Below are 22,270 nucleotides of genomic sequence, written 5' to 3'. Positions count from 1 at the left end.
AGTTTGTAAAAAGGCAAATAAAGATGGATGACAAAATTGAAGTATTAAAAAAAATATATGTGGGCGTTGTTGTCCAATGGAGACTTGTAAAGAGAAACAAACTAAAAAACACACACAACAAATTACTGACAACCTATTTCAAAATAAAAAGACAGGTTGAAAGTCTGTCTGTGGCCTCATGTTAATCCCGCTATTTAAAAAATAACAATTTCATAGTACTACCCAGAATTTGAATGTTTTGTCACAAGATATTTTGTGTATTTTAAATCCAACATGGTGGCTCCACACATTGAATCTGTAACTACATACCAACCATATCGCCATATTTCACGATCCATAGTTACAATGGCACAAAAACTTGCAGTGTTAACGACAAAGGCAACAATACACCGATAATATGAATGAGCTATTTCACATTGTAAAGTCAAATTCATAGCCACAAGTGAAGTGGATCCATTCATCCTCTAGGTACACCAGTGATGTGTGTATAACAATCCCCTCACATTAAAGGCCTTTGAACCTGAACCCCAGGGGGGGAGCAGAGGTACAATGCAGAGGAAATACACCCATATGGCTGCACAATGAAAGGAAGCAGTATTTATTGGCTTATTGATAGTACCTTAACAAGCAAGCACCCAAGAATTGAAAGATTTAACAGACTGTTTACTATCTACGTGCCTTTGGAGCTGCCCGATCTCATAAACTGCGTTATGCATTGAGATCACTTCCAGCCGTGCTCACTAATGATGTTTTTGTTCCCTGGCTGATGCCCGGTTGTTCTAAGAGCTGGCAAGATGTCATTAAAGGGACAAATATTTGAAGCTGGGAAACACAAACCAGCACAGCTCATAACGTGCCCATTTGCCACAGAATGTTTACCATAGTATTTTTTTCTTTATTTGATATTAGGACAAACAAGTGACTGTTTTTTTATTCAATTATAGCTTATTTGCTGCACCAACGTCTAGCCTGTTTTACTGTGCTCCCATCTAGTGTCGAACCACAGCACCACACATTGTGGTTGTTCACATACAATTAAAACACATTTTGTTTGAAGTTAAAGTCCGTTTCATGACTACTGTTGCTCATGATTAGACCTTTAAAGAACAATGTATACACACACCGAGAATGCTTTACATGAATTTTGAGTGGTAGCACCCAAACAGCTTTATTTTCATATCAGTTCTTTTTTTTTTTTTTTTTAAACACAATCATACTGCAAATCAATTTTTTTTTTCAACTGCCAACTTTAGAAAATATTTAATTTACCTTTAAGTTAAAATGCACTGAAATGTTTCTAAGTGTTTTTCAGCTTTAAGATAACTTAGCAAAAATCCTTAAGTGTGTAATTTAGTAATGATTATCCACATCATTATCCAAACAGCACGAGATTACTGCAATTTGACGCATCATTTTAAGTGCAAACAACGGTACCTGTGTGGTGTCAGGTAATCTGTTAGGTGGATCTTGACGATAAAATCATTTCATAAGCTATATGAATTTTGTTTTGAGAGCAAAAGGAATCGACTGTATCGTTCTAAACCATGAGGAGACTTAAGTGCACACTTTCACAGTGCACTACGGTGCACTTTGGGTCGTTTTAAATGTGAGATATGAATGCTACTTATAAAAAATGAATAACTGTACATTTCTTTTTGCTTCATAGGCAAAAGGAGGTCGTTTTAAATCATACAAGTCTGGAGATTAAAAAAAACAAAAAGAACAGCGACTGTCTTCTTGTCCCGAGTCTTCTACCTTTGGATTCCTTTGTTTTCTCTTCCTGTATGAGGTGATTCAGGCAGATTGAGCCTCTTGAAGTTTCCATGCTTCTCCACGTCCTCCCTGACAGAAGCTGCACTCCAGGCCTCCGCCTTTCCTTTGTTCGGATGCCTGACGAAGGTTGGAGCAACAGGACGGGCAGAAATACATGAACCTCACGTATCACTTTCCCCTGAATCTGGCTTGAGTGCTCCTGGCGAGATGCACTCAGGTCTCTGCCCCGAAGCGGGGAGAGACTGGAGGTCACCGCTCTGAAGTACAGCAGCCTAGGAGCTATAAACAGCTCGTGGGGTGATAAGGACAAATGGTTCTCTATGAGTTATCAGTGGAGTTCTCATTGCTGGTCGAACTTGAGGACTGAGGGGTAGAGGAGGATGAAGAGGACGAGGAGGAGGAAGAGGAGGTAAAGTTCATCCCTGATAGTTCTGGAGGGTTCGTCGCCGTGTTCTGTCCACTTAAGCTTTTCCTGCACACTGGACACGTATCATGCTGCAGAGAAAGAGTGGTATAAATGAGAATTAGCGTCACTGTTGATGCTTCCCCATTACACAGTTTCAGTTAGCACACAGTGAATATTTGAGTGGGAGGAGCATTAGATAGCTGATATTTAATACCTGCTCCAGCCAGGGGACTATGCAATCGTTGTGGAACATGTGATTGCACGGGAGCTGCCTCACATTTTCTCCAACACTGTAATCTTCTTTACACACTGGACATTCCAGTCCTGAAGCTGCAAAACAGAACAAGTTGAAAATGTCAGAAACATGAAATATGATCTATCAAGTGGTTCTGGATGAGAGGTTTATAAATAGTTACATAACATTATGAACCATCGTTGTTATTTAGATAATATAATCTACTCTTGGTAACTCTAATAAAAAATAACTTTCTTCAGATTTGCTGAGAATGTCACTATATTCACACAGCACTAAATGAGACAGATAACCTATAAAAAACATAATACTCCTCTGCCTGGTTGTGCTTCTAATGGCATTACTGCATGTAAACGAAAACAACCAATCAGAATCGAGGAGTCCCGAACGCAGCACTGCTCATGAACTGCGATGTAACTGTCAAACTAGGCAGCGCTGATCAAATATGAATCAAGATTCTGTAAATGCGGGGGAACCCAGTAGCTCAGTGGGTAGGGCTGGCGTCCGAGTACAAAGGCCATGCGCTTACCGCAGCCACCATTCAACTCCTGTGCTGCATGTCATCCCGTGTCTTTCTCCCCCCTTCACACTTAATACCATCCTATCGATTAAAAGGCAAAAGCCCCAAAAAATACTGAAAAAAAAATTTATATTTACTATATACTGTTTCTCGCCTCAAATGTTTTCAGAAACATATTCAAGTGTACTGTTTAGCTGTTAAATGAGAGTTTGCAACCAAGCTCCCACGTTGGAAACAGTCAACCGGAAATCCAAGCACAGCCCACCAGCCGGACCAAAGTTCTCATTTAACAGCTGAACAGTACACTAAAATATGTTTCTGAAACATCTGAGGTAAGAAATAGGCAATACAGTAGTTGAAGAATCTTGATTCATCACTTTTTGATTAAGGCTGTTTAGTTTGACAGTCTGACCGCAGTTAGTCTCTATATACAGACTCTACATTCAGTGAATTTAGAGTCTGTAGGCAAACCCCGGAGATCTTGCCTCCGGAAGAAGAGCGGAAGAGCCCTGGTTTCCGGTTGTAGGCTGTTTGTAGTCCGCGTGATATTGACCAATCACATCTGCAGTTGCTGCCAGGTTAAACGGTCCGTGCGGTGAACTAACGAGGCGGAACATAATTGGCGTTACTGCAAACTCTGAATCCATCACAATGGTTCAGCATATTTACTTATATCAATCAATTTTATTTATAAAGCCCAATATCAAAAATCATAATTTGCCTCACAGGGCTTTACAGCATACAACATCCCTCTGTCCTTAGGACCCTCACAGCGGATAAGGAAAAACTCCCCAAAAAAACCCTTTTAAAGGGGAAAAAAAACTGAGGAGGGATCCCTCTTCAGGACGGACAGATGTGCAATAGATGTCGTACAGAACAGATCAACATAATAAATTACCAGTAATCCGTATGAGACAGAAAGAGAGACAGAGAGAGACGGTAATGACAGTAGCCTACAACAACATTAATAAAAGTAATGATATATAAACGGAAGTTAGAAACGGAAATTCGCCTCCTCCGCCCAAATCAAACTGGAATGCCAAAAAATCGGGGGTCTGCCCCCAGAGGCTGTATCGCCGTCTGCCGGAAGTCAGACGCCGAATACAGCAGATGGATTCCGAGAATGGACCGCAGTTAACAGAGTGATTGACATGATTGACAGCTGTGTTAGAGATTCCCCTGACTGGTTGCTTTTGATGCCTCGGTCGATTCTAGTGAATGCCCTTAGAGCAGGGGTGTCAAACTCATTTTAGTTCATGGGCCACATACAGCCAAACTTGACATTGAGTGGGCTGGATCAATAAAACCATTGCATAATAACCTATAAAAACCAACCGAAGTACAAGTTCATTCTATAAACATTCATCTGTTTATAAGACAGATGAACAACCTGAGAAGTTTTCAGAAGAATCAGCGCTATTTCAATAATATGTCACAGTTTCCCCACAGTCTACTTCTCAGTCATTACATATGCATTTATCCATACATTTCTATTCTTTAGCAACAGGGTTCCACCAATACTGTTTTAAGATACAAGTCTGATTCAGATTCTTTGGTACTAAAGCTGCTGATTGACAATATTTTGCACGATGTTCAATATCTATAAGTATTTATTGTTTTTAAGAGAACTACAGTCTGGTCAGGGTGGAAAAGCCTCTGAAGCAGCATTTTACATGAAGCAGATATTCACTGTTTAACTTGCTCCTGAAACCTAGCACTTCTTAGGCCCAATCCCAGTACCCCCCCTTGTCCACTACCCCTTAGCCCTTGGCCCTACCCCTAGCTCTTGCCTACTACCCCTGCCCTTGGCCCTACCCCTAGCTCTTGCCTACTACCCCTTGGCCCTCAAAATGAAGCAACGAGGGGTAGGGGTTGAAATCTTTCCCTAGGAATTGGGACACCACTCACTACGTCACTGTGTCAGTTACGTTCACGCATACGTAACTATTTTAAACAGGAAGCTGTGAGCCATCTACATTTCCAACCGGCATCTACAATGGAGTCTCATTCATCCTACCGATCGCATTTGCCGCATTCATCATGCTTCGTTTGATGAACGACAGACAACAGGGGACTTCTGCTAGCTAACTAACCAGGTAACATTACGAGGCAGCATAGTTATACTAGCTGGCGTGTTATCGTAATGTGAAAAGTCAGACAATTTTGCAGAACAGGACAGATGACAGGCGCCAGATAGTGCGAGCTAGCTAGCTAGCCGACAGTAACATTAGGTATGTATGAACTTTTTTCCCCGTCTCTTGCTCGGTGGTAGCCATGGCGACGTCTATCCCTCGCTGGCAAGTCAGCATCTGAAATCCCTCGCTCTGAAGGGCTAGTTTCACACCCACTACCACTCGTTATGCCCCTACCCCTACACGCAAAAAGGAATTGGGACACCACTAACCCTCGCGGGAACGCGCAAATGTAGGGGTAGGGCCAAGGGGTAGGGCTAAGGGGGGTTATTGGGACGGGCCCTTAATCTAGTCATCAAGTGGGCCGCACTGGAACCTTTGACTGGACGGTTCTGGTGAGCCATATGTTTGACGCCCCTGCCTTAGAGGCACTCGGAAGAGGAGGAAGGACATGATGCTTTTTCACAGATTATCTGTCTCACACATTTCTTTCAGAATATAGTGACACTTTCAGCAAATATGACCCAAAGTTATTTTCATAGCAGTCACCAACTGTAGCTTAAATAGCCAACAGCCACAGCACGCATGAGTACAATGAGATGAGATACCTTTTTGTTTTAAACCAAAAGAAAGGGTTATATGCTGTGGTACAGGTCTGACTTGCCTTCAGCTATACAAAGTGGCAGCTGCACAACCAGTTCTCTACAACCTGATGTGATGGGATGGGTGTGTTAAAGGTGAAGTACACCCTATATTTAAAACTCAAACATTCCTATGGTCTAAGACAATGCAAAAAATTCTAGTAAAAATTCTCTCCCCCAAATCAAAATCTATAACACTAAAATTTAAATTTGCATTATCTTTGGGTATAAAGTCTTGAGCTGACTATCAAATACATGCACTACTTGAGTTATCTGTGTCACCACCAGGTTCTTTTTTTACAGAATCATGCCTTTGAGTTCACTTGAATTATTAACTCAAGTCCATGGCGAGATGCTTCAAATGAATTATTCTCATCATGTTCAAAACTGAAGCCCCATGAAGCCAACTTGTGTGGCAAAACAGTGCTTGCTTTACAATTACACTGCAACGTACTAACAGCATTCAACCATCTTTTGTAAAGATAAGTATACCGCTGTCCAAATAATACAGTTTAAAATATCAGGAAAAAGGAGAAAACAAGACATAGAACATTTTATAACCATACTTTATGTTTTACTTACCAACATGCTCATCTGTAATGTGAACGGTGGGAAGAGTTTTTATTTTATCCCTATCAGCTGGCGGAGGTCCCGTGTTCTCAAACTGGTTTAATAACTAAAGACGAGAGGGGAAAAAAAGATGCATGTTTTTATGCATATTACTGCATGTGCTGCCTATTTCCTTAAATGTTTAATTCAAAAGATAAAAACAAAACCGACTCTCTTTGAATATGGACACAAATCACTTTGAAAACATGGAAAGGTTTCTGAAAAATACCTGAGTTATAATTGCATCTAGTCCGTTAGCACCCCAGGCATAATCCATAGGATTTGAGTGAAGAACACCCCTTTAAGAAAACAATCAAACATTTGTTAGTTAGAAGACACCATGTGCATTTCATTGAGAATTTATTTTCAGCTGTTTCAGACACTCACCAGGGTCCAACACCAATATTTGGCATTGCAGTGGGTGCAATTATTCCATTCACTAGCTGCTGAATGATTCTACAAAAGAGAAGATACAGCTGTGATACAGATGTATTGAGAGAGAAATGACACTCATGTCTAAGTGTGCTGCTATTAAGAGAATGACTTAAGTCCCACTTGTGCTCGATTATGACTCAAGTCCCACATGTCACAGTCTGCACTCCTCACCCCTCTAAAGTGGGAACTCCCTCGTGCCTCCCTGCTTGTCGTCTTGAACCATGACGACTTCTTGGTTGCCTGGCACCATATCGTTGCCGTGATGCCGTTTCCCTTTCTCGCCTGTTTTCAGCATCCCTGTTATCCTCTGTTCCCAGTCCGGCCCCGAAGTCGAAGCGGTCATCAAAGACACCCAGGGTGAACTGACCGTAGCCAGACGGGAATGTAAACAAGTGCTGGTCCGTATTCTGGGAGGAAAACAGATGAAAGCACACAATAAAAAACATGGGTGCTGTGATCTTTGTGATGGAAACCAGTGAAGCTTTCTCTACATAACTTCAACTATTTATTGTCAATACAACACAACTGAAGCATGGAGAGTGCTGTTGCTGTTAGCTCAAATTACAACCAAATGGAAATGCATGCTGACACTCACAATCACCCAGTGACTGCATCATCACAGCCCCAGTATTTCTCAGTTAGAAGTTTTCCCATAGCACTTGCATGAACAACATATTAGGCTAAGAATGTTACTTTACAAACAGCTCAGTCATTTAATATAATACTAAACAGAGCGAGACTGTGATCTGTCGCAAAAACAGAAGTGGAAAACCCTGAGAGGATTTCCATCATGTGCAGTACTACATCAGCAAAAATGCTGACAGAAAATACTTCAGGAAATTCTGACAATATTACGCAACAGTGTAGTAGGAACAGAGAGCTAGAGGATTCGGATAAGAGAAAAGAACAGGTTAGAAACCTCAAATGGTTGCTGGTTCTGGGGCCCGCTGGAGATGGTAGACATGGAGCCATTGTCAGCACTACACAGGAGACAAGTAATTGACAAAGTTATGTCTCAACTCAGTGACATTAAAGGAAATTCAATCTTTCCCCCCCATGCATCATACTTTCCATCATTCTCAATTATGATATCAGGTTTCCTGTGTCGTATTTCTTCCCCTTAGCGGCGCTGCTACAGCCTCTGATTTCACATGTGATCTCAATTTTAACTGTAACACCTTGAAATATCATAATAGTTGAAAAATTGGACAGTAATACAATATTAGCCAGACCAAGAAAAAGACAGCAATCCATGCCACTGTTGTCGAGTAGTGCCTAAAGCTAATTTTTCTTTTTTTAAAGGGCAACGCCAAATAAATAACAGTGACTCTGCTGTGATAAATAACATAAGGCCTCCATCACACAGAAAGCATTTTGCAGGTTGAAAAATGTGCACTGCCTTTTTTTTAAAAATTGAATGCCACTAGTGAAAAAGAAGAAGGTTGCTGCGCCTTTTTATAGTTGCCAGGCAACCACGGACTCACCTCCTTATTCTCACCTTCTAATCTACCATTTATCTATTTATTTTAGTTATTTGACAGTAATCAGTAGTTAGTTGCTAAAATGTTGAGGCAGAGGGTACTTGCTGTAGCTCTGGTTGAGGGTGAGAGGCTGTCAGCAGGTAAAGAGAGATCTGTGTGGGTACATGAGACCCTAAAAAAGAGGGTGGATCATGGGGAGTACCACCAGTTGGTCCAGGAGCTTCGCCTCCATGATGGCCATGTACAGGCATATTTTAAGATGACTGAGGGACAGTTTGACAACCTGCTGTCTATTGTCGAGCCATATGGCTCTGGGTATCCTGCAACCACTACCTCCAGTTTCTCCTCCATTGTTTATCAACAGTAAACTTGTTGTCGTGACCACCGCAGAAGACAATGCGAAAAAAGATGATGAGAAAAGGGATGACGTGGGGCATTTTTCAAGTGAAGGTATTCAAAGCACTCCGGCAAATATGCCAGGAGCCTAGAGCGCAACGCAAAAACCTTCATTCTCATTTAAAAGACTTAAAAAGGCACCTTCAGCTAGTACAACGCTTTCTGTGTGATCAGGGCCTAAGAAGACTTGTATGGAGCCAGAGTCATGTTGTTTGAAAATGTGGCAGAAAGAACAAGGTCAAAGCTTGTGTTACTAGCCCTTATAGTTGCAACTCATGATTATGTAATTACTATCAATGAATCTGCCAATATTTTCATTTTTCAAAAATTGTGAAAATGCTCATCACAATTTCCCAGAGCCCAAAGTGTCATCTTTAAATTACTTTTTTTTTTATCCAACTAATGGTCCAAAACTCAAAGACCCTTTATTTAGTATATAAATGAAAAAAGCAGTACATTCTTGCATTTAAGAAGCTAGAACCAGCTAATGTTTACCATTTTTGCTTGAAAAATGACTTACACGATTAATCAATATCAAAATAGTTACAATTCATTTTCTCCTGATCAACTAATCAACTAATTATTGCACCTCTAGGAATCAGAAGCAGCTCAATTGGCCAAGTATGTGTACACATACAATGAATTTGACTCTGGTGTATGTTGATAAGTAACATAACTGTTAGGAATGACGGCCAAACACATGAAGATAAGACCCAGATTTAACAAAAAAAGAATTTCCTTTGCAAAGACTTCTTGTTTAGATAGTAAAAGAAAAAAGCTGCCTTGATTAGCAAAACCGTGTTTATTAAACAATGTATACACACCTTCTTTCCTCCAGCAGTTCCTCAATAAACCCTGACTCACATCTTGGACATGTGTACTCCTGTAAACAAAAAGAAGAGAAAACCAGCACATTAGACTCATCACAACAAGCTCAGCTTTCCATTACAGTTACTGGCGTTCAAATCCATCACTAAACCAGTGACCTAAAAAAAAGTTACATGCATGAAACCTACAGCTGCAGCCTATCGGTGCGTCGGTGTGTGTCAAGTGTAAACTGCAAACGAGATATGTCAAACACAACTCTACTGATAACACAGCTGGACGGTGAGATAAAGAAGAGCGGTGATGACAATCCTCCTCATATGACTTAACCTAGCTCTAACCTCTAAAAGCAAAGACATGCAGTGTGACGAGTTTGAAGGTCTGGCAAAAGATTATCAGGCAAGCAACTACCAACTGCCCCATTCATTGTAGTGAATAAAACACAAGATTTCTTGCAGCACACATTGTAGACGATCCTCTCCTGGAACACCAACAATCTGACTAAGAGGCCTCACTAGAGGATGCCGTCTCACCCCATCCTCCCCCCCGTCTAAGGGAACACTGTTAAAAGTAGCCTGCTGTGGCACTATTTGATAACGGAGCTGTAGTCTGTAGGTCCCTCAAAGAACACCAAGGACAGCTGAGAGGACCAGCTGGGTCTCTTTCCCTTCCTGTCAGAGCAACTACAGATGTAGATGTTTGGGAAAAGGTTGTGGATACCACAACATAAAGCCCAACACCACCACAATAAACTACAGCTTCTTCCTTCAAGTTATCAGACTGCTGAGCACAGGGTTCCCACACATGTTCAGAGACAAAACACCAAAACATTTCCATAGCTTTTCAAGGACCCATGATAAAAATTTTCTATGACCATTCACACTGTGTAATATGAGCCAAACTGTGCATTACACTTTACTCCAAATGTTAACTATATTACTATAGGCAGTCTGCGGACAATGGAAGAGTAGAGCTCACAGAATGGAGGGGTGTGAGCTGACAGTTCGGTTGGCTCGTTGGCTAATTTATTCAAAATGTTAAATGTCTCATATGTGTGGTACAATTTAAAAGGATTAGTGGGGCATATGTATGAAAAATTTGTGATTCATGAGACTACGTGTTAAATCACACTGTCACAAAATTATTTTTCTTGCCTGGTGTTATTCAATCACTATTAATGAATGATTCCAGCTAGCACACATACATGAAGAGAGAAACAGGACATTGATGAGTAACTTAAGAAACATATGTGATGATAAACAAAACATAAGGCAACAATCTATGTTAGAGAAACTATGTCACCAGTTAAAGACAATAAATTCTGGAAGGAATTAATTTAACTACACAGAACGAAATCCCATGAATTTAAAGAGAAATGTCAAGAATTTTACTTATTCCATGGGTTTTTCCAAGCCTGGGAAAATACATTATGTAATTCTATGACAATGGGAACTCTGTGAACACCTCACAGAAACCTGACATTCAACACACACACATAAGCCTTGTTGCCTTTATGTTTACACCTTATGTATGGATACAGATGTTGTTGTCCTTATGTTTCTTTTTTTTAACACCCTGATCCTGCAGCTGTCCCTCTACTGTTTTTGCTATGGATGAGACACATGGGCCATTTTAAACAATAAAACAGCAGCTGCACAGGTGTATGAGGTGTTGATGCAACCACAGGGTGTTACCAGCAACCCACAGAATCCTATGGCTGATCTTTGACATTGTGAAACGCACATTTACAGCTCTGTGACAGATGATTCTAGCCTGTGACAGACGTGCCACTTGTGTGTTTTACTGAATGGCTGCACAAGAAAGGGACGCAGTGGCATTGTTACTGCTGGATCGTTCACAAACACCGTTAAGAATCTAATACACAAAATCAGGCTAGTGTCAACTACGTTCAGTAATAAAGAAATACCTGAAGTCGATAGTTGGAGACGATCAGCGTTACAGATAACAGCTGTGGCTAGTGAATATAGCTAACGTTAACCGTTAGGCTACCATACCACGTAAAACCTACATTAATTAACAGACGATCCTGCCAAACGTTGCTGCAAATATCGTACGCCAAAGTAGTAGTGATCTGTGTGTAATAACTACGCAGTTCGCGCTTTTATCTGGAAGGATCTACTACTAAGAGAACAAGCTAGCTAACGCTGGGTAGCGCTAGCAAGCTATACGGTCAGCCAGCTAACGGTGTTAGCATGCTATCTGTTGGCCCGGCTGCTAATGCGATTTCTACGACATTAACACCAACACTAATGTGTTTTTCATTTGCCCAACTGTCTCTGTCTTTACTTTCTGTCTACGGTACTCACGGGGAGCCGAGGACTGATCTCTGCGGAGCATCTGTGACAGAAGAACCGGCTGGGCCATGGAGGAGCTTCCGCCATCTTTAACTACTAAACAGGTAGAGAAGAGGAAGAACTACGGAGCACCGGAAAGGTCAATGTTAACCCTCCTCGAAAATACGACAAACCATGTGATTGAAATAACTGCTTTGCATCATAGATCACAAGAAAATGTGTAAAATGAACAAAGAAAATAAAGAAAACATTAAGAGTAAAAAAACTGAGTATTACATGATATGTTATAGATTATCTATTATAAGAATAGTAAACAAACATTAATATGAACGTTTAAAATGGATTATAGTGAATTAATTAATTGCTTTACAATAGGTGTCAACAAAAGGAATTAAAAAGCTGCTTATTTTACTGTTAAAAAATGAATATTTGTGTATGTGCATTTGATAAAGACTAATAGCTGTGTGCCTTATATAATATTGCCACATGGTGGTGCTTTTGTGTATCAGTTGTTGAAGAGTGTTACTGTATTTCACATTGTAGCCAGCCACTGAGGATACAATACTCTTGGTAAGTTTCCTTTGGAATCTATGACATTTTCAGTCAGGTTATTATATGTTGGGAACACTGAGTGAAGGTGTCCTTAATTTGTACTCACATACCAACACTAAAGCCTCCACCATCAAATTTGTATCACGTATCAGCACACTGTGTCTCTGAACTCTTATCCCTGCAGGTTCAGGCCCCCCCTGCACTCCCTGTTCACATATAAACCACAGAGATGTGTTTTTGCAATCTGGCACAGCACTGGATTTATTTTGACACATTTTACTTTTCCATTGGATTCCTGTCAACCACCTCCTGCGCCCAACAGACATACTTGAAGTGTTTAAAAGTAGCATCTGTTTTTGAGCAACGCATCTTGTCAAAGGTGGATTTGTGTGCTGTCCTTGATTATCTGACAGTAGTTGTTGGAACCATTTTATCAAGTGTCAAACCTGAGACATAAAACAGTAAATAAGTAGCCCCTCACATGGGAAATGCATTCTCTTGTTTTATGTGAGCACAGCCAAGTTCTTGTTGGCAGTTCTCTGGCGGCCCTGAGATAGCAGCGAAGGCCTCAGAGATCACTTAGTTACACAACAACTGGAGAAAGAAATGATTGATTTTATTTTGTTTTCAGGTCTGTTTTTATTTTCAGCGATGTAAATTAAAATTTCCTCAGTATTTATTTTTTGCACAGGTATCCTTAATGTGATTACCATAACTGCAGATTGACGGCTATGAACATGTCATAAAAGTCTGGAGTATCTGTGGGGCTTGGCAACACATGTTGAGAGAAAGTAGGAGTTCCCATCCGACCGCCCATCAGCCAATCACATCTCTCAGACCATCTGGCCTGATTTTTATTTACAAATGTCCAGTTTTATGCTCTTAAGGAGAGTAGCCCTGCATGCAACCAGCTCCTGCAGTGTTCATTATTATGCATAAAAAATATTTTCTGTAACATGTTCTAACAATGAAACAACTTAATATTTCCATGACACAATAATTTAATTTCCCAGCCTGGCATGCGTAACATAGATATGATTAGTTATAATGCAGACTGGATGTTTCCTCACAGCAAAGCTCACAATGTAACCAAGTTAGGTCCTAATGTCCTGTCTAGGCCGTCGTTGTGTCTGATCTGGCCATGTGGGAGCAGGAAAGACACGGCTGTCCCATGGGCTGAGATTAGAGAGGGTCTGATAGCACTGAGGTTTGCTATGTCTGCCAGGCTGAGGTAAGCTATTGTCTTTCTGCGCTCAGTGCGTCACCGCCATCCCAGTTGAATGCTCATTGTAGCAATGCAATCTGGGGAGTGAGTGACTTTGGGTCAGAGACAGGTCATGTGAGCAGCAGAAAACAAGTCTACCAGACAGAGTAGCCTTCCAAATCATGTAGTTTTAGCTCACTATTAATCTGGATTTGAAAAATGTTGTATTATTATACAAGTGAAATGCACTGCTTTAAAGGAAGTATAAATATATTTGATTTTTTCATGCTGCGATGTGAATTAAAGGGACTGCTCACCCCCAGAAATCAAATATACATATATTTTCTCTTACCTGTAGAATGTTTTATCAATCTAGGTTTTTTTGATGTAAGTTGCACAGTGTTGGAGATATCAGCTACAGAGATGTCTGCTTTCTATTGTATATAATATAACTAGATGGCACTCAGCTTGTGGTGCTCAAAGTGACAAAAAATTACATTTGAAAAATTCAGCAGCATTGTGTCTTTCCAGAAATCATGAGCCGCTTACTCAAGATAATCCACAGACCTTGTTTTGAGCAGTTTCATGTAGAAAACATTTTCTTTCTACCGAACCACACTAACTGTATAGCCCCTTTTAGGGTCGACGTCACAATGATGTCAGTTTGTTAGCTGGAGGCAAAACATGACTCTCCACCACAGGGCTGTAGGCTACATATGAGTCTTAGAGTGTGGTCTTTTTGTGTTACTGGGAGCCAGAATAGAAGGAGTCATGGCTCAAAACTTGAATTTTATCACATACCAGCCACCACTGCCTGTAAAAAAACAAAGACAACTATGGTTAAATGTGACAAGATGAAAGGACTGGACAGAGGCAATCATCAAAAATGCTTCCATGTGCAGCACACACTTCATATCAGGTTAGGGAAAAAGTATTTCCTGTTGTAAGGGTGAAAAACGTTAAGTGTAGTAGTTATTATGTCATGTTATCAAGTAACACTCGTGGTCCCAGAGAGTGGGTGACCTGACATGGTGCGTTCGTAAATTCAGTCTGATGCTTTACACTAAAATGAGAGCCCTATTGGTCAAAGAAACTGAGCGTTTATTTCTATATAAATTAACAAACGGTTAAGTTAGACCAAGACAGCACCCTGCCACTCCGAAGAGTGTGGTGCTCTGAATATCCGAACAGTACATTCCGACAGTGTTCCGAATTTACGAACGGTCCAGTTTGTACCAGAGTGCGCTCTGGCCCTTGAAATGAGTATTTCTGAATGCACCACTCGTATCATCTTCCTCCATTGTCTAAAACAAGCCAACAGAACTTGCTAGCTAGCGCTGGCTAATGTCTGTGGAGAATTGTTTTGCCTCCAGCTAAGCCCCGCCCACCAAAAATGACAACAGTAAAAGGGTGTATAATCATGCAGAAGGAAGTGTGCATCTACTCATGGACAAGTGGCTCATGCTTGTGACAGTGTGAGATGTAAACATTAATGGCGTCCCCTTTGACTGAGCTGTTACATTAGCTTGCTCAGTGATGCGAGGTGAATTAGCATGCATGCTACCTCCTGTGCAGTGATGCGTTTTGTGGGTGTAATTTGGTAGAGAGGAAATAGTTCCTGCATGAGACTGCTCACAACAAGGTCTGTGGATTATTTTGAGTAACGCTTTGAGCACTACAAGCCAAGTGCCGCATAGTTGCAATTTATTTGAGAGAAGGCAGATATCAGATTGCTGATATCTCCAACACTTGGCAACTCACACCAAAAAATCTAGACAGATAAATAGTACTACAGGAAAATCTGTATTTTTGATTTTGGGGTGAACTGTCCCTTTAAATCACTAAACCCATGTTGTAAAACACTGCAAGGGGTGGAAGTCACTAATTGTTTTTCTCCCTGCTGCTGTAATTAAGTAGCTTTCAGACTGCACATGCATGTATGTGCACATACACACATACATCCGCGTACAGTTTGTTGTTGTTGTTGTTGTTTTGTCGGCCTACTTTTACGGTTTCATTTCTGTTGCCCTCCAAGAGGCAATAAAGTGTTGCAGCCAAGGCAGCAGACAGATATGCCACAAGGGACACTGCTGCTTTTGTCACTCCATAGAGTTTTTCCAGACACTCCAGCCGGGATTGCCCCACACAGTCCCTCTGGGCCCCCGGATCACACTCACGTACACACATAAACACACACATAGACACACACCCACACACTCAGCAATAACAGCTGCCTGCTGGAACTTCCTGGGCCTCTTAGTCATGCGTCACTTGTTTTCAGTCCCACCCATCGAAGACTCTCTCTCCCTCTAGACACAGTCTGTCTGAAGCCATGTGTCACAAGAGCTGTGCATCAGACACACACACACACACACACACACACACACACACACACACACACACCATAAGGTCTCCGGACAAACAGCAAAACGGCTGTAACATTAGAATGGACAAATGTATATACACATGTTTGAATCACAGCAGGTATCACGCAGTGTTTTTCTGCTCTGCTTGTGTTCCAGAACAAAATCCCGTGATACCACATCAGTACGTACAAGTGATTGGGATTACATCACTGGGCAGCTAACAAAATATAGATGTTGCTAGAGGAACATATGTATACAATTAGCAACTTAGGTTCCACCGCCTTTGTTGTAGTGGAGTGTTTGTCTGTCACTCACTGCAGATGTTTCAGCAGAGTTTGACTCTATCTGCTTTTACTGACCAGTTGTTTCATAAGATTATAGCTGTCCTAATCATGCACACTGCACTCAGGTCAAAATAACTATTGTTGCAACAATCTAAACACTATACTCTATCAATCCGTTGGAAGATTTAGGACATTTACACCTCCTGCTGCAGAAGGAAGGCCCTAAGTATTATGGAGGACAGCAGCCACCCAGCACATGGTCTGTTCTCTTTCCTTCCCACAGGTAAATGCCTAGAGAGAATCAGAGCTCAGACCAGCCGCCTCAACACCAGTATTTATCCCCAGGCAGTTTGATAACTGAACAGCAAGTACTTAGAATAATTCACAGTGTTGTAGGACACACATCTAGCACTTTAAATGTTTAAATGTGATATACAGCAAGCACTTTATATCTTTCAAAGTGCTTAAGGATTCCTTATTATTGTTGTCTGTTATTTATTCTACCTTATATATAGTTTTAAGGGCTGAGGGAGTAGTAGTAGTAATGATAATAAGATTAAGGGTTGTACAATTAGAAAGAAATTACAATTATGGTATGCCAGGTTGTACTATGAGTAGGTTGTCCACAGGAAGGTTGAGGCTGATTGATAGCATCCATGGGATAGAGACCATGGGTGGTCCGGGAGGGTCCAGCGGAGACCTTGTGTCCTAACAAATCGAAGCACAGTGTGCAGGCCAATACAAACATAGATAATAAATAAAAGATCCCCAGATTTTAGAAAACTTGATGAGGGAGTTAGACAGAGTGTACCGGATTTCTTCAAGATGTAGACAAGAAACCTGACTAGCAGCATGGTTATGACCTAATACACTACCTTAAAATGATAAGGTATAGCTAGCAGCTAGCTGACCTTTAGCCACATGACTCGTCTCGCCCACTATACCCACACATCAGTTCACGGTCAACCCTCTCCGCTCCTTGGCCTGGAAGTGGAAGTCCGAACGAAATTTCTAAGTTAGCGATTAGCTATGAGGTATTACGTTACAAGAGTGTTGGTTAAAGGGATAGTGCACCCAAAAATGAAAATTCAGCCATTATCTACTCACCCTCACGCCGAGGGAGGCTCTGGGGAAGTTTTAGAGTCCTCACAACACTTGCGGAGATCTGAGGGGGGAAGTTTTAGAGTCCTCACAACACTTGCGGAGATCTGAGGGGGGAGTGGGTAGCAGCACAACTGCACCTAATGCAGGCTGATGGCGCCCCAGATTAAAACGTCCAAGAACGCATAATTGAAACCACAAAATATCTCCATACTGCTTGTCATTTGAACTCTGTTTTTAGAGTTCAAATGACGTTTTTCCTAACAACTTTTTATGACGGGGCTTCAGGACACTCTAAAACTTCCCCAGAGCCTCCCTCAGCATGAGGGTGAGTATAATGGCTGAATTTTCATTTTTGGGTGCACTATCCCTTTAAGGTTAGGGGAAGGGTAAAGGCTACATCTCTTGCTTATGCTAATGCTCACTTAGCAGTTAGCTAACGTTAGCTATGAAGTATTATGTTAAGAGAGAGGTGGTTATAGTTAGGATAAGGGTAATGGGAAGGGCAACATCTCGTTACTTATAAGATGAATCACTTCATGTATTATGAATTATAATATGGATTATCGCCACATTTGGTCTCATTTATTCTGATACAGTGTAACATTGTAGCAGGGTTCAGATAGCCGTGGTGCTGGTGGGTTTGTCTTGTACTCGTGGTGAGCATGGTTTGTAGGGGCGTGTCGTGTACACTACAAACAGAATGTGCCTGCAGCTATAGGCTACATGTCTCAAAAACTACTAACATTCTCATCAGTCCCAGCTGTACTTTGTGATAAGTGTTAAATAGCATGTGTTAGCATGCTAACACAGTACACTACGATGTGGTAAACATCATACATGCCAACTAGCGGTGTTTTTGTATCTGCAGGGCTCCAGACTGCAACCATTTGGCCATATTTTGCTACCATGGAGCACCAGTATGACTGGAGGGCTGTTAGTTTGTTTTTTGCTCACCATGAATAAATTCTCATGTTTTTTTCCCCCAACAGTATCTTTATTGATTTTAACAGCAGTAAACAAAGACATACACATACACACTCCAGTATGTGCTTGTATACATCCACAGACACATAAAAGAAAAAGACACCAGAACAAAACATCGGTGCAAATTCTCATGTTTAATGGCACTGCAATAACAGTTCAACTTTAAGCTAACTGCACATCTAATTGTTGACTGGATGCTTCGAGTTGAAAGCAAAAACATCAACACCTCCAGCCCGAGATGAGTCGAGTGCTTCTGAATAAAAGCACCAGTGGTTCCACTTTAATTTATTTAATTATTATTTGGGATCAGTAGGACCGAATACGTTTTAAAAAACTAAATGTTGCAAACGTTAATTAAGTCCCAATGTCCTCAAACAAGACGATTATAAAGTTCTAATGTCTTCAAATAAGTACTTCCTAATTAACAGTGTCTTATCTTGTTACTGTTGCTAAAATTGGTCAACCATATCAAATTACAAACATTATTAATCATAAACAAGTTTCAACTATAAAATGTGATCAGGTTTTGCACCTTGTCCACTTTTGTGTCGGGATCAACTGCAGACTGACTTGGCAGAGATGGCTGCCATCTTGTTTTTACATGGATTAGTGTACTGTGCTCTTACTGCCACTAGATGGCTAAAAAACAAGTGTCCATGAATGAGGACAACAGGTCTCAGTTATGTAGAATAAGTATAAGGTCAAGTAAATCCAAAATGTGATGTGATGTGATATGACGACGCAGGGTCTAGGGAGGATATGCCGTGTATCACAATATGGCTTAAAAATCTAAAAATATATTCAAAGGCCATATTGCTTTGTCCTGATGCCAATTATTAGCATGCTAGCATTGTCACTGTGTTCATTAGCACTTTCCTCAAAGCATTGCTGTGCTTTCTCTAACAGGGATGCTGCTGACTTTCAGTATTGTTAAGTGATAGATATTCACCGAAACATCAGTTTGAAAATGTCAGACAGCCTGAGACAGAACATGCAACACATTAAAGTCAAAGAAAACAAAGAAAAATTCCCAGTAAAATGAACGAAGCCTATAGCATTTCCACATGCAATTCCCTGGCAGGTGGATGGGTGTGAGATAACAAAAGGACTGTGTAGAATATTCTCTACAGGAGTGTCTGGAGTATTGTTTTTGGCATGTGCTCTGTGTGTCAGTGTGTGTCTGTTTGTGTGGGTGAGGATGTGTCAGTCCTTGTGTGTATGTGTGCAGGTTTCCAGTGTGTGTTGTCAGAATATTTTGCGGGCATACAGTATGTGCAAGTTGGTGTGTGTTTACATACTTGCTCACGCTGTTTGTCTCGTTGTCTCCGCAGTCCACACAAAGCAACGCTGGAGCTTAATAACACAATGCATGGGTGCAGTTAGTCCTCTAATCTGAAACTGACCATCACTGTGTTTACAAGACGTGCAGCTCTGTAGTGGGGGAATAGATACCATATGGGCCTCCTGAGTTTATTTGCGGTGCACTGTCCTACTTCAACAAGCAGGGGATCTCCCAACAGATGATTGAATTAGCTGCATCCTGGTGGATACTCAACTTGCTGTTCAACTAAAAGAAGCTGTTGATAATGAGCAAGGCCAAGATCGAATGAAATCCAAACCACGGCAACTTTCCCACTCTCATCTTTGCTGAGTTTGCAGGGCATACCGTAATGCATGATGGCAAATTAAATGTTCAACCAACTTTCCATGATAAGCAACCAACATTCCTTTATAAACAAGCAGGTATCTGAGCCAAGGCTTATAAAAAAAGGTATTTCTGTCTTATTTCTATGTGAGAGCCACCTGAAAAGCTGATGTGAAATTATGGTCATGGCTTGGTAATTTTCCAAGCCCCAAACTGCACAATTTGACTCAATTTAAGTCAAGTTTGGGAACTAAGTGTAGCGCAATTATCACACTTCATTGACTTTTTTTTCCAGTTATGTGGCTTGATATTTCAACATGAACTCAAACCAGAGTTAAATCAATGACCTTGTCAGTGCCAAGGCAGGGGAGGAAACAATCTCATATTGTACTTGTCTCAAGCACACATGTTTCCAAACACTTTAAAACACCAGAGGAGTCACACACAGTGCCTAAATGTTTTGTAAATACCATAGCAAAGTGAATCCATCACGCATAACAATATTTTGTATTCATGTTTAACATGCTTTTGAAATTCCTGCAGTATATTTTGTTGCATTGTGAGTGTGTTTTCCTCCTGCTGGTACATATGTGCCAGACCACACACGGAGTCAGATGAGAAGCCGTCCCAGAGGTCACGGCAAGGAAGTGAAACAATTCACCAAGAATAATTGTGGACAATTAGCATTTGCACAACTTCCTTACTCTGATTTGATGTTAGTGATCTGATCCTTACCAAATCACTGACAAACACTGCTCATTTGCAGTAAACCTCCCTGGAGTTTCAGTTGTTGTTTACAGGATGATTATACACCTAGTTGCGAAGTTTCTCTGAGCAAATGAATCACTTGTTTTATTGGCACGTGGATCGAAAACTGAGGACCTTCTTTTCTCAAGAGCAGCAGAGGTGGGACTAAGTCATTGTTTTGCAAGTTACAAATAAAGCGGGATTTATACTTCTGCATTGAATCAACACTGTACTTACGGCGTAGGCTGCGTTGACCCTACACCATAGCCTGACGTGCACCTCCCCATAAATGTAGGCCTAACTACACGTCACAGCGACACAGACGTCCTGTCTATTTTTGTAAGCTGAAACCATTTCCCTCAGTGGACACAAAGCTTTTATTTACGTTTATTTCACAGAGAAATAACAATAAATTGTAAAGACAATAAAGCCCCCACAAAAATAGCATTTTACGTCTTGTGTGTGATTTATCCTGGCTTCATATGAGCAGAGGAAATATCCGTTCGTCGCTAGGCTAATTTATACAATGTAAAATGCTATAACGTTAGCATGTTATATTTGTTTGGAAACAGTGTTTAGTATAAGACAGTTGTTTTGTCAGTGAACCTTGTGAATTGTAATGGAGCTGAATTTTGTAACGTTACCTCTGTTAAATGTTGCTGTTGTCCCTGGTTTTATATGAGAAGAGGAAATCTCAGCTCGTTGCTAGGCTAATTTACACAATGTAAAATGGCATAGGCTTGTGCTAATAACATTAGCATGTTGTATTTGTGGGGAAAATGTGTCCAGCAAAAGACAAATGTTCGAATCAACTAAACTTTACAGCACTTCACAGAAACCTCTGCCGACAACTAGTGTTCTGTAGGTGTAACTGCAGAGTGACACAGACACACCACCAAGTCCCAAATAAAGTCCTAAGTCCTAAACTTTGAGTTTCAAGTCCTAAACAAGTCACAATAGGGTCTTCAAAAACATAATGCCAAAATTAAATTTACAAAAGTCATGAATGTTCTTTAAAATCTGTATCTATTTGTTAAAACAAGTTTGTTGAAAAGTTACTTAGTTGTTAAGCTAATGTTAGCTTAGCATTAGCTTGCTAACTATCCCAGCTGGCACCGCATGTCTAGATAGTAAGTGCGTTTCTATTAACCCTAGAAATGTGCAAAACCTAAATATCGCAATAAAAAACTGATAATGGAAACACCTACATTTCGAAAAAAACTCTCAAATATCGAGAAAAAGTTTTTATGCTCTCATGAGGTGGTTTTTCAGATGTGTCGATCACTGGACATTCAAGTCCTCTGTGAATTCCTCGTTCACAAATAAAGTTTTGAAAAGAAAAAAAAAAAAAGATTCCTCGTTCACGGTCCTCTCCCAGAAATCCTTTATCCGTGGTCGCTGCTATGGGGTGCCGTTTGTAAAGTGTCTCACGCTGAAAATAACATCAACATTTTGCCACATTTAGCTTCAAACAATGTTTAAAAAAGTATTGTGAATTTTTTAACGTCACCTTTTACCACATTTACAGCAATATTTGTTAACTTAGAAATATATTAAATAGTTAAATCTAAATATTAAATGTGGCACCTAAATGTTAA

The 22,270-nt window shown here is 40.7% G+C and overlaps 1 protein-coding gene across 1 annotated transcript; it reads right to left on the bottom strand.

Annotated features, from left to right (window-relative positions):
- Positions 1-1,183: 1,183 nt before the first annotated feature.
- LOC126396644 (E3 ubiquitin-protein ligase RNF126-like) lies at positions 1,184-11,935 on the bottom strand. The gene is made up of 9 exons (XM_050054875.1): positions 11,799-11,935; positions 9,471-9,529; positions 7,689-7,749; positions 6,941-7,176; positions 6,722-6,790; positions 6,564-6,633; positions 6,308-6,401; positions 2,394-2,509; positions 1,184-2,268 (listed from the first exon to the last, which is right to left on the bottom strand). The coding sequence occupies exons 1-9, from the start codon at positions 11,871-11,873 to the stop codon at positions 2,092-2,094; spliced, it is 957 nt and encodes a 318-aa protein (XP_049910832.1). The 5' UTR covers positions 11,874-11,935; the 3' UTR covers positions 1,184-2,091.
- Between the last annotated feature and the right edge of the window lie 10,335 nt (positions 11,936-22,270).

This window comes from Epinephelus moara, chromosome 10, assembly GCF_006386435.1.
Source record: "Epinephelus moara isolate mb chromosome 10, YSFRI_EMoa_1.0, whole genome shotgun sequence".
Classification (NCBI taxonomy): domain Eukaryota; kingdom Metazoa; phylum Chordata; class Actinopteri; order Perciformes; family Serranidae; genus Epinephelus; species Epinephelus moara.
The sequence above is the reverse complement of the archived record's forward strand: the minus strand, read 5'-3'. Positions and strand labels throughout refer to the sequence as shown.

What these genes read in the sequence shown, in the direction of transcription:
- LOC126396644 (XM_050054875.1), bottom strand. Translation starts at nt 11,873, where the DNA reads ATGGCGGAAGCTCCTCCATGGCCCAGCCGGTTCTTCTGTCACAGATGC. An exon ending in AGATCAGTCCTCGGCTCCCC is followed by an intron (nt 9,530 to 11,798) that starts GTGAGTACCGTA and finishes TTTTGTTTACAG; the next exon opens with GAGTACACATGTCCAAGATG. An exon ending in TAGTCCCCTGGCTGGAGCAG is followed by an intron (nt 2,269 to 2,393) that starts GTATTAAATATC and finishes CTTTCTCTGCAG; the next exon opens with CATGATACGTGTCCAGTGTG.